The sequence below is a fragment of the Lepidochelys olivacea genome (assembly GCF_965140295.1).
Source record: "Lepidochelys olivacea isolate rLepOli2 genome assembly, chromosome: 5".
Classification (NCBI taxonomy): Eukaryota; Metazoa; Chordata; order Testudines; family Cheloniidae; genus Lepidochelys; species Lepidochelys olivacea.
This window is the reverse complement of record NC_140415.1, coordinates 29,889,486-29,902,274: the sequence shown is the minus strand read 5'-3', so window position 1 is coordinate 29,902,274 and position 12,789 is coordinate 29,889,486. Positions and strand designations below refer to the sequence as shown.

The window sequence follows — 12,789 nt, the reverse complement described above, 5'->3', positions numbered from 1 at the left end:
ATGTGAATAATGTTTGACTTTTTTGCTACTAATGTCACAGTGGCTGGTCATAGTTTATGAAAAGAAAAATAGGAACAAGTTTAAAATGCGGTACGTGTACCAGAGAATTACTGAGGTTGGTCTGTAATATGTTGTTGATTTATCTAGTAGAGCCTCATACAGTGGCTGGCTAGCAGTAGCATTTACTGTTTGGGGAGCTTTACAATTACCAATTCAGTCTCACAACACTCCTTGAGGAATTAAGTATTATCTCTGTTATATCTGTGGGAAACAGATGCACAGCAAGGTTAAGTAACTTGCCCAGGGCACAAAACCAGGCAATTATCGAGCTGCAGTTGAACTGGAGTTCCTGTGTCACAGACTCGTATGTGTATTATTCACTAGATCCCAATGCCTCTCTTCAGTACTTCAGAATGCTGTGCAAATATTATGCATTCGTTGAATGCTGGTGCGGTACTTAGGTTGCACAAGGGAAACTGAGAAAACACAGCAGCAGAACTGAGACAAGAGCTTGTTGACATGGGGACCAATTAATCCAGATATCCTTCATCATAGAGTTTAAGACTGGAAAGGACTACGAGAACATCTTGACTGACCTCCTGTATATCACACCACCAACACCCCCAGCAACCACACATTAAGCCTAACAGCCACAATTAGATCAAAGTATTATAGCCCCTAGGAGACTGGACTATTATGTGTCACAGAACCGAGGAGAGAAAAAAAAGAGAGAGATCACTTGCTAGAGTAGCAGCTTGGTAAAGAGTAGGCAGTAGTGGAAGATGCAGAGATGCTAAAATTAACTTAGGTTAAGAACTAGCAGGGGTGACAGCCCAAGCCTATGTTAGATGTAGGGCATGTGGAGGCAAGGAATAGTAGACAGCAGTGAAAAGGTCATGTATTTGCTGTGAGCTAACTTTTGATGGGAGAGCAAGTTGGGGTCAGGTTGAGTAGAGCGGAAATGACTCCATAGCCCAGTTAGGGTTGCCAACTTTCTAATCGCACAAAATCAAAAACCCCTTCTCCAAGGCCCCACCTCCACTCACTCCATCCCCTGCTCCCTCCGTCGCTCGCTCTCCCCCACCCTCACTCACTTTCAATGAGCTGGGGCAGGGGGTTGGTGTGTGTGTGGGGTGAGGGCTCTGGCTGGGAGTACAGGCTCTGGGGTGTGGTCGGAGATGAGGGGTTTGAGGTGCAGGGGGGGCGGCTCCAGGCTGGGGCAGGGGTGTGTGTGTGGGGAGTGAAGACTCCGGCTGGGGGTGCAGGCTCTGGGACGGGCCCGAGGGGTTCAGAGTGCGGGGGGGGGGGGGGGGCGGGCTCTGGCTGGGGGGGTGGGCTCTGGGGTGGGGCTGGGGATAAGGGGTTTGGGATGCAGGAGGGGTCTCTAAGATGGAGCAGGGGATTGAGGTGCGGGGGGGGATGAGGCTCTGGCTGGGGGTGTGGGTTCTGGGGTAGGGCCGGGGATAAGGGGGTTGCGGTGAAGGAGGGGGCTGGGACAGGGTGTTGGGGCTGTGGGCTCTGGGAGGGAGTTTGGGTGTGGGGGGGGACTCCGGGCTGGGGTGCAGGAGAGAGTTCTGGCAGCGGGGTCCCGGTGGTGCTTACCGCAGCTCCTGGGAAGCGGCCACCAGGTCCCTGCAGCCCCTAGACGCATGAGTGGCTGGGGAGGATCCACACACTGCCTTCTTGCCCACAGGCGCCCCTTCCCCCGTGCAGCTCCCATTGGTCACGGTTCCCAGCCAATGAGAGCTGCAGAGCCAGCCCTCAGGGAGGGGACAGTGTGCAGAGCCTCCCTGGCTGCCCATGCATCTAGGGGCCACAAAGACTTGGTGGCTGCTTCTGGGAGCCGCGCGGAGCTAGTGCAGGCAGGGAGCCTGCCTTAGCCCCAGGCCCCCGCTGCGCCCCCGACCGAACTTTTAATGGCCCGGTCAGCACGCCGGGGCCCTTTTCAACCAGGCATTCTGGTCGAAAACCGGATGCCTGGCAGCCCTAAGCCCAGTGGTTAGAGCCACCATCTGGGAGGTGGGAGGAGACCTGGGGTCCAGACCCCTGCACCAACCACTCTTTCACTATTTATCCAAACGGAACTGTTTTAATGGGAGAGCCTCAGGGAGCCCTACATCAGAATATCCCACAGCTGAGGGGCTAGAGAACTTTCCTGAAAGGTGGGAGTCACCTGTTCAAATCTTTTCTCTCCCGCTGACAGAGAGGTGGGAATTAAATCTAGTGTCCCACATCCCAGGCAAGTGGTCTAATCACTGGGCCAAAAATTACAAGGTGGGCAACTCCTCCTCCAGCCAGTACTTGAATGGGACCCAGTCCAATAGGTGCCTTCTGAGCACACTTACAGGATTAGGCCTCACATGCAGTTTAGGCAGCTGAATGCCTGTCTTCCCCCTGGTTCATGGATCACATGGGGGCTTAGTCAGGAGACACAGGTGAGTCGCATCATACGCGCATTTAATTTACGTGAATTCGACTATACGCGCTCGGCAAAAAAAAAAAGAAAAATAACAAGATACCTGTAAATAGTGTGGGTGATTCCACCCACCATTCCACTCAATGGGCGTATGCCCCAGAGTGAGTGTGAGATGGGAGACGTGAATCTGCTGTTCCCTCAGTCAGTCTCAGTTCCCACGTGCTTCTCATAGTGTGAGCATCTCGCCGTGCTGAGTGTGATTCTAGTGTTTAAAGATACGTATTTTTCATACAACATGGCCCTTAAACACAAGCCAACTACTTCATCTGGTGCTCAACTGAAGAAACAGCGATCTGTTCCAACGCTGGAGGAAAAACTGGCTGTGTTGGGCTTATTGAGAGATGGTATGTCGGTCTCCAACATGGCATGTAAATATGGCCGCAACGAATCTAGCATCTGTGCCATCAAGATTCGAGAGAGAGAAATTCGTCAAGCCATGGCATCAGGTGCTCCAATAACTGCTACAGTGACGAACCAGGTGCGTGATAAGACTTTAGTGAAGACTGAAAAGGCTTAAACTTATGGCTGGAAGTCATGAACCGCAAACATGTGCCTATCGATGGCAACACTTTGCGAGAAAAGGCTCTTAGCCTCTACGCGCTGTTCATACCTCCTGACGAAGAGGGACAGCCTTCTGATGAGAAGGAATTGAAAGCCAGCCAAGGTTGGCTTAACAGTTTTAGGAACCGCTTCAACCTCACAAACATGCAGACTACTGGTGAAGCTGCATCTGCCAATGAAGAATGATTTAATTTCTGAATACGATCCCTCTATGGAACGAAGCCTCAAAATCACACGTCGTATTACAGACGATTTGAGACCGTATCAAGAAATGTTTGAGCAGCTCAAGAGACAACAGCGACAGTTGCCGATCACCATGTTTTTCAAGGAAAAACAACCAGCAGCAGATGAGCCTACGCAATCAACTTCTCGAGCTGAACCAGAGCCCACCACTTGGTCTACGACTCGCTCTCCATCACCCAAGCTCTCCGTCACCTCCGTCTCCTGGATCGACATCAAGCCCTGATGACCCCCTGTAATTAAAAATACAGTACTGTAAAATTATATTTTGCATATGTACTCTTTATTATATACTGTATATTACTGTATACATTATGAATTTATACATATTACTGTACAGGGTTGTATACACAAAACCAAACACAGTATACTGTACTTTCTGGGCGATTTAACGGACTTTCAAGGGTAATTTTGACTGTATGCAATTGTAGCCTTACGCGCTGACTTTAGAACCTAACCCCCATGTCAGATGCGACACCACTGTAGGCATCTGAACCCCTAGAGAGAGAGGCGGCAGTGTACATGCCCAAAGCTGAAACATCGGTCCCCAGAGAACTTTTACTTTGAAAAATTTAGGCATCTACAGGATTTGGCTGGAGTTTTGTGGATTGCAGTAGAGCCAAAACTGAGATGTAGATGCCTAAAACAGGGGTATATATAGGCATCTAAGAGAGAACTAGAACTTTATTAACTAAGGGCTTGCTCCTGAAAAGTTCTGAGCACTCTGCAGACTTCAGTGGGAGTTGAGGGAGCTCATCAACTTGCAGGATAGAGGCCACACTACACAGGACTACCCTGAGAAATCATGATTAGTTAATGAACCAATCAGAACATGCCAAATTGCTTAAAACCTAACTGGTTTTGAGGAAAGTGAATGTAAAATCAAAATATCTGCTAAACTGAGCCCACTCCTCTCATTTTTCGCATGTGTAAACTTTTTAAAAGCCCATACTGATATTTCTCACTTTTAAAAAATATTGCTCCTAAACTGAGAGTTTGTATTCTAACTTTAATGCTTGGGCAGATCTTTGATCTATGGTGTAGGGTGGGTTATAATATCAAAACTAGTAAACTTTAATTACTGAGTTATACTGGTGGCATCCACTTAGCTGATGCTGTGCAAGGGTGTGAGCTTATTCCTATGTTTATACTGGTTGATTGGCCTCATTTCTTGCTGTTACAGTTTAAACAATGTTTTATGCATTTGTTCAAAGGTTCAAACAGAGCATCTGAAAATAAACAAAAAGGGTAAGAAGAGTTAGTTCATTTGAAGTCCAGTATTGCCAGATGAGGTGGTGAAATGTGATTTATTTTTATTCTGGATTTCCACTGTATTAGACAATACAAAGAAAAATGAAGTCTGTATTCTTAAGCAACTTAGCTTGATATATTTTTGCACAATGAGTGAAAGAGCCATAATTATTAGCTCTTATGTAAATCAATGTTCTGCTATTAACATATATAAGTTTAGGTTCCACCTTGTCAGTGACATAGGATGAAGGAGATTATTTTTCATGCCACATTGACTTCAACAAGATTTCATCGGGTCATAAAGAATGGTTACTTACTTGTACAGTAACTGTTCTTTGAGATGTGTTGAGCACATATACATTCCACTGCCGGTGTGTGTGTGCCCAGTGCACTTAAATTGGAGACTTTTTAGCAGTCTAGGCACCCCTTCACTAGGCAGCACATGCACCCCTGCTCTCCTTGTGCTCTCAGGTGATGCCATAAAACAGACAGATCCACCGCTTCTCTCTCTTCTCTTTCACATCTCTGTATATAATGTCCTAAGTAACAGGGAAGGTGAGAGAGCCATGGAACATATATGTGCACAACATATCTCAAGGAACAACAGATACTTCAGTGATTGTGCATATATACATTCCTTTACAAGTGACTTACCAGCAGTTCCCTTACAAGTAGAGGGACTTTGGCTCATGTGACACTGACTTGCCAAAGTTGGCATCGTCACAAGAGCCTTAAGTGATGGCATAATGACTGGAGAAGCTATGTACAGATGACCATTTGGCTGCTTTGCAGGTGTCAGCTATTAGGATATTGCTCAGAAAGGCTGATGAAGTGGACTGAGCCCTGGTGGAGCAAGACGTTATTCTCCGTAGAGGACACACTTTTAGCAGGATGGTAGCAGAGCATAATGCAGTCAGAAATCGAATGTGAGATATGCTGAGCTGATACTGATTGACCCTTAATTCTCTCAGTGTGTGCTACAAAAAGCCTGGAAGAAGTTCTGAAGGACCTAGCATGATCCAGATAGTACACAAAACTCTATGAACATCCAAGATAAGAAGTTTTTCTTTAGCTTTGGAAGAATGTAGTTTTAGGAAAAATACCAGAAGATTAATAGTTTGGTTCAGATGGAAAACTAACACAATCTTAGACATAAACTTAGGGTATGATCTATGCCCCAAAAATGCTGTCTTCATAGATAATAAAAGTAGAGAGGTTGTAGCAATGGGTTCAGAGGTGGAGGTGTCGGAATACTGATGAAGTGATTGGTGCCGGCCTAACAGGTTGGAGAATTGGTGATGGTGCTGAGTACACCAATAATGCCGATGACTCTAAATGCTCCTATGCTATGGAGGGAGCCAGTGGTGCTGATCATGCTGATAGTGCTGAAAACACTGGAGTTCCCTTAAATGAAGCCAGCTGCAGCGAAGGAGAGTCTGATAGGGAAAGGCAGAGAAGATACCTTGCCAACAAGAGCACCTGCAACAAGAGCAACAGGTAAGTTCATTGGTGCCAGTGGAGCTGAGATAGACTGGATTAGCTGGAAAGGAGAAGAGGGACCCACTAATGGTGAAGATACTGATCTCAAAAGTGCAGAAGGAGCCAGAGTTGATGGTGCTGCCTCAGACAGAGCTGGTGAATGTTTAGATTTGTGACGCCTCAAACTGGTATCTGAAGATTACTAGAAGATTTTTTTAGGAGACGTCTGAGACTTCACAGACTTGTTAGCATTGGAAAGCTTAGAGTGCTTCAAAGAGGCTGATGATGAGGGCAACGGGTGACATCACTTACCAGCTGTGTGCCTCAAATGAGGGGCAGATGGAGGGCACTCCTCATCAGTCTAAATCTGCTGCTTCATGGGTAGGGCTCAGTTCTGATGCAGGATGCATCGCTTCTTTCATGAAGTGAACTTTGAGGTGGACATCCCTCTGTTTTTTAGTCCTGGTGGGGGAAAAGGTACAAATGGAGCATTATCCTTCACATGGCCCTCAGCAAGACAAACCAAGCAGCTCTTGTACCGATTCGTGACAGGCATAGCAGCCGTGCCCTGTGACACACTGCTTAAAGCCTGGGGATTTTTTCATAATATCCTCCGGGTAACTACTAAAACCATAAGTAACTACACTGCACTAAATACGATAACTGTGTATACTAAAGAGTTTTGAAATACTGGCTAACCAAAGCAAATGCTATCAGGAGCACCAAATCTCACTATGCACAATGAGAAAACTGAGAAGGAGGCTGCAGACCACCCCTTTTATATACCCTTGCCATGGAGAAAGAGGAGAGCAGGCGTCCATGCACCATCTAGTGGTGCTGCTGGCAAAAGTCTCCAATTCAAGTCCATTGGGCCTACATACACCTACAGTGGACTATATATGTGCACAATCACTGGAAGAAGAGCTAGCAGGATCCAATTTCCATTGAAGACAGAGGAAAGACATGTGACTTTGGATCAGGCCCTTGGTGTCTGGGTCTCTTCTTAATGGAATATTTTTCTAAACTTCAGTGCACAATTTGTACTGAAATTGTACTGAATTTGGATTGCCACTATGCAATCAATATACAATTCTAGTCAGAGACTTCTTCAGCATTTCCATACATTTTGACCTCTTTAGAGGTAGAGACATGGAAAGCACCTGGAAATTCCTGTGGAACTACTCGCCTGGGGTGTCACATGATCAGTACTGAAGTTTGCAGTGTAGAATGAGATCAAAATCAAGAGTAGTTTAGCTGTAGAAGTGGGGAAGGAAAACGACTATTTTAAATATTTGGTTTATGCAAAATTTAAATTTTGCTATTTCTATTGCCAAAGAATTATGAATTATGTTGTTTGAGTCTTTTCTATCCTATAGACATCCAGATTTTTATAACTGTGCACAAAAATGCATCTGGCATGTGTGTTTGTGAAATTACCATAAGTACGTGCATATCTGCAGTGTTGTATACGCAGATCGCCAGTTACCCATTTAGCTGGACATTTGAACTTGTATGTTTAAAAATGTGGTCCTAATATTCTTTGCATTCCTTGAAACCACCTGAATTTATTTTTGCCTGTTGTCTGAAAAATGACAGCATGGTGTATGATTAAGATGTTAATGCTGGTTAACACTGTGATATCAGGCTTCTCCGCTAACTTGTAGCTCTCATAAATATAAAGGGAAGGGTAAACCCCTTTAAAATCCCTCCTGGCCAGAGGAAAAACCCTTTCGCCTGTAAAGGGTTAAGAAGCTAAAGGTAACCTCGCTGGCACCTGACCAAAATGACCAATGGGGAGACAAGATACTTTCAAAAGCTGAGAGGAGGGAGAAAAACAAAGGGTCTGTGTCTGTCTGTGTGATGCTTTTGCCGGGGACAGAAATGGAGTCTTAGAACTTAGTAAGTAATCTAGCTAGGTATGTGTTATGTATTTTCTTTAAATGGCTGAGAAAATAGCTGTGCTGAATAGAATGACTATTCCTGTCTGTGTGTCTTTTTTGTAACTTAATGTTTTGCCTAGAGGGATTCTCTATGTTTTGAATCTAATTACCCTGTAAGGTATCTACCATCCTGATTTTACAGAGGTGATTCCTTTACTTCTATTAAAAGTCTTCTTGTAAGGAAACTGAATGCGTTTTCATTGTTCTAAGATCCAAGGGTTTGGGTCTGTGGTCACCAATGCAAATTGGTGAGGATTTTTACCAAACCTTCCCCAGGAAGTGGGGTGCAAGGATTGGGAGGATTTTGGGGGGAAAGACGTGTCCAAACTCCATTTTTTTCAGGAACCCACATAAAGTTTGGTGGTGGCAGTGGAAATCCAAGGGCAAAGGGTAAAATTAATTTGTACCTTGGGGAAGTTTTAACCTAAGCTGGTAAAGATAAGCTTAGGAGGTTTTCATGCAGGTCCCCACATCTGTACCCTAGAGTTCAGAGTGGGGAAGGAACCTTGACAGTAGCCTTTGGCCTGCTCTATGCTACAGTTAGGTCAACTCAAGGCAGTTTACATCAACCTAACTATGTATGTGTCTACAGTAAAATTTTGCTCCCACCAACATAACTGCTATGCTACACCAACTTAATAACTCCACTTCCATGAGAGGTGTAGACTCAATGTCAATGTAATTAGGTTGACCCAGTGTCAATGGAGACACTGCATTGCTTACCTTGACTGTTACTGGCTTTCAGAAGCCATCCCACAATGCCTCACACTGACAGTGCAATTGATACAAGTGCTCCTGGTGAGGACATGTACCGCCAACACAAGGAGTAAAGCGTAGACACGCACAGGTGATGTAATTACTACGGCGGCTGTATGATTATGTAAATTAGGTCAACTTATTTTTGTAGTGTAGACGTGGCCTTATACTCTAAACAGATTGTTACTGAATGGATTTTCATCCTTGTCTCCATCAATTCACATTCTATTGTGGCCCCACAATTTAGCAGAATTGATCAATTCAGCTTTACACAGTTTTACAGAATTTAGCGGTCCTGTGCATCAGCTACTAAATAACGCTGCGTATTTGCCATGCTGCCATTTATGTAGTAAACTTCTTACGATTAAAAGATGAGATGCTGAGCGTGGAGCTAACTTTTCAAAGAAGCGCACAATACCTTTTGCGTTCCCAAGACCCTCCTATAAGTCTGAACATTTGACAAGTGTACCCCTATGTGCCTGTTTGCACTTACAATCATCCAGTTTGCACGCACGTGACTTCATGGGTACACTCTTGTAAGCCTGCTGGGGTGAAGACCGTCTTTTTGTTCTGTGTTTGTGTAGCACCTCACACAGGTGCTCCAGTAATACAAATAATAAATAACATTCACTTTATACTCCTTTAAAAATTGACTCAGTAGGTCAAAATTATTCTCTTCTACATTTACATATAGTTGAAGAAAGCATGCTGAGCAATCTTTGGTTGCCAGTGGTTTGGAACTGGAACAAAGAGAGTGAAACTGCTCAGAACTGTGGTTTAATGACAAATCTGTAAGGGGATTTTCTACTTTCATGAGCACCAACCTCCCTCATGTTATTTGTAGAAAACATATATAATAATGGAGGGATGCTTTGTGTTTTTCTTCTTCCAGCAATAGAAATGCCAGCAGCAAAAGCACTGTATCATGTAATCATTTAAACAAGCTATCATCTGTGCTAGTGATGTTCTCCTACCCAGCTACTCAGCCACACTATCAGAGACTCGTTCACCTGCACATCCACCAATGTGATATATGCCATCATGTGCCAGCAATGCCCCTCTGCCAAGTACATTGGTCAAACTGGACAGTCTCTACGTAAAAGAATAAATGGACACAAATCAGATGTCAAGAATTATAACATTCATAAACCAGTCGGAGAACACTTCAATCTCTCTGGTCACGCAATCACAGACATGAAAGTTGTGATATTACAACAAAAAAACTTCAAATCCAGACTCCAGGGAGAAACTGTTGAATTGGAATTCATTTGCAAATTTGATACAATTAACTTAGGTTACCTTGCATAATGACTTAGCCACTCCCAGTCTCTATTCAAGCCTATTTCCCCTTGTTTTTTCCTACCCCCGCCCCCAGACGTTCTTGTTAAACCCTGGATTTATGCTGGAAATGGCCCACCTTGATTATCATACACATTGTAAGGAGAGTGGTCACTTTAGATAAGCTATTACCAGCAGGAGAATGGGTTTGTGTGTGTGTGTGTGGGGGGGGGGGGGTGGTGAGAAAACCTGGATTTGTGCTGGAAATGGCCCAACTTGATTATCATACATATTGTAAGGAGAGGGATCACTTTAGATAAGCTATTAGCAGCAGGAGAGTGGGGTGGGGGGAGGTATTTTTTCATGCTTTGTGTGTATATAAAAAGATCTTCTACACTTTCCACAGTATGCATCCGATGAAGTGAGCTGTAGCTCACGAAAGCTCATGCTCAAATAAATTGGTTAATCTCTAAGGTGCCACAAGGACTCCTTTTTTTAGATAATCCCTGGTGTGCTAGGGCTAAAGCCTGTCCCTCAGTAAAGGAAGATTTCATAGGAGAGCAGGATCAGGGGGGGCTGCTGGGAAGCGGGGAAATGGGGGGGAGGGGAGCAGTTCAATTCCCTATGCTCAGTTCTTTGCCCCCTTGGCTTCAGTTGTCATCATGTAATTACATCGCCCATGGGGCGGCTCTAACCCAGCGCTGCTTCCACCGCTGACCTGTGTGGTCCCCCCGGCCCTGCTCCCGACTTCAGTGCCCGGCAGCGGGCTTGGGCTCCTGCACCGCGTCTCAGAGCCCGGGAAGGGAAGCTGGGTGCCCCGCGCCTTGCCGGCCCTGCTCAGTCTGGTGGGAGCTGGGCTGAGCCTCCCCCCCCATCACACACCGCCCAGGGCGCCCCCGATCATCGCCCACCCCCAGCTGCTCACACCTCCTCCGCAAGGGTTAAAAGCAAGACGTCAAGGGCAGCCAGCGCCGAGCCCCTGCCCCACCCCGCTCCCATGTGATCGCAACGCCCGCCGCCGCCTCGCGTGCTCGCTCTGCTCCGCTCCGTCCTGCACCGGCTGGGCAGCTGCAGCCTCCGCCCCAGCGCTCCTCTGCTCCGCCGAGCGCAGCTCCCCGGAGTCTGGACTCTCCCGCCCCGCGCGCTGCGAAGCCTGAAGATGGCGGCTTATAAACTCCTTGGCAGGCTGAGCCCCGGCATCTCCGCTCGGGGAGCTCGCAGGGGGGGCGCCCCGGCGCTGCGGGCAGCCCAAGCCAAGGTAAGGAGCGCGGCGGGCCGGGGGGGCAAGCAGAGAAAGTCCCCCAGCTCTGAGCGAGTCCTGGTTGTGCTGGCCTCTGTCCACAGCAGGAGTGCGTCCCATTGACCGTGCCCTGCAGCGACCTTGTGAATTGCCTTCATCGATGGCCTGTTTCCCCGCTTTCCGCCTCGCTGCATAGCCACGGGCTCCGCGCCGCCGCCTCCCCGCCCTGGCTACGTTGTAGCTGCTGTCAGATTCGGCTACAAAATGGCACGTTTCAGCTCTGCCCGGCCTGAGAAGCGCATCTGGAGAGTCCTTCAGCCCAGCCAGAGGGCGGCGTGTGGGGCTGACCTTGGGGAGGGAAATCTCTGACTTTAGGATCCTGCCCTCTTTACTTTTCATAGCCAGCATTCAGGCCTTCCCGTTTCTTCATCAGATCCGTTCTTGCGTTAAGTGGGTGCCTGTTTTGGTCTGTAATGTGCACAGTGCAAAACAGCATCTTGTAAGATGCAGTGTCCTCCCTCCAGCTAGGTCACTGTGTTGGATCAGAAAAGAAGGGAAACTGGCCTCATCAGGGTGTTATGATTAACTGATAATGAGCTAGTTGTTCAGGACTTGTGCTATTGTCTTTGGGTAAGACAAGATGTGACTTTTTTAATACACCTGTGAACAAATTCTTGGATATTTCCTCAGCCCCAGAATGGCCTCTTCTGCTGCGAGAGGCTTCTTACTAAGCAATATAGATGAAAACACTAGTCTCTTTATATTGCTAGCTAAAATGTATTAAAGGGGAAATGAACTACTTTCACCATGCCCTTTGGTAGCTTTTAAATTACTTGGTTTTAATAAATGGTGTGCCTCGCACAATAGGATATGGAAGATGGGGTCTGATCTTGGGGTCAGTTAAGATTTTTAGGGCTAAAATTCAAGATGTAGGGCGCATCTCCTGCAAGTTTGAACCTTGATTTGGAGCTTTGCATGTAGTGACCTTGTAGGATGGGGCCTGTAGTTCATAATCTGAAATCTTTTTTTCAACATTTGGAATATTGATGACTTTGTAAGATGTATTCATCAATTTAAAATATGCTATTCATTGTATAGCTTCAACACTTTCACAGGTGGGGGTGGTTGACCTATAATCTTACCCACACGGTTCTGTACAGTGCAAACAACGGATGATGATTCTGCATAACAAATCACAAACAGCACTTAACAACTGAAAACCTAGTTCATTTCACCTTGGCAAGGCTTCCTAAGCTAAGGATTTATATCCACATATTTATATATCTCCTTTTATAGAAGTGTGTGTGTACAGATACGTAAGTCAAACGATATGGGTAAGATGAGAAGCATATTCCACCTGTACTAGTTAGAGCTGCAACCCCATAATTAATGTTAGTGCCAGACACTTTAAAATCAGTACACTGGGTTAAGTGAGTTGCATTTATTGGAAGAAATGAACAAATACTGATATTTAACTATGGACATATTTATAAAATACACTGACATCTGTAGACAAGATCATCTTATTAGGCTATTTCTTATCTAAAGAGACCCCTAAGTGGAATCAA

General features: G+C 45.9%; 1 protein-coding gene and 1 long non-coding RNA gene across 2 annotated transcripts in view; one reads left to right on the top strand and one right to left on the bottom strand.

The window, feature by feature from the left end:
- Positions 1 to 2,212: 2,212 nt before the first annotated feature.
- Positions 2,213 to 11,019, bottom strand: LOC311520534. Its single transcript, XR_014711626.1, has 4 exons — positions 10,909 to 11,019; positions 9,714 to 9,795; positions 6,320 to 6,469; positions 2,213 to 3,510 (listed from the first exon to the last, which is right to left on the bottom strand). It is a non-coding gene; the product is annotated as an uncharacterized lncRNA (long non-coding RNA).
- OXCT1 (3-oxoacid CoA-transferase 1) overlaps positions 11,003 to 12,789 on the top strand; it is a 126,166-nt gene continuing 124,379 nt past the window's right edge. The window contains exon 1 of the mRNA XM_084628066.1: positions 11,003 to 11,239. Coding sequence (XP_084484192.1) covers positions 11,141 to 11,239 — 99 coding nt within the window. The 5' untranslated portion in view covers positions 11,003 to 11,140. The remainder of the gene's footprint in view (positions 11,240 to 12,789) is intronic.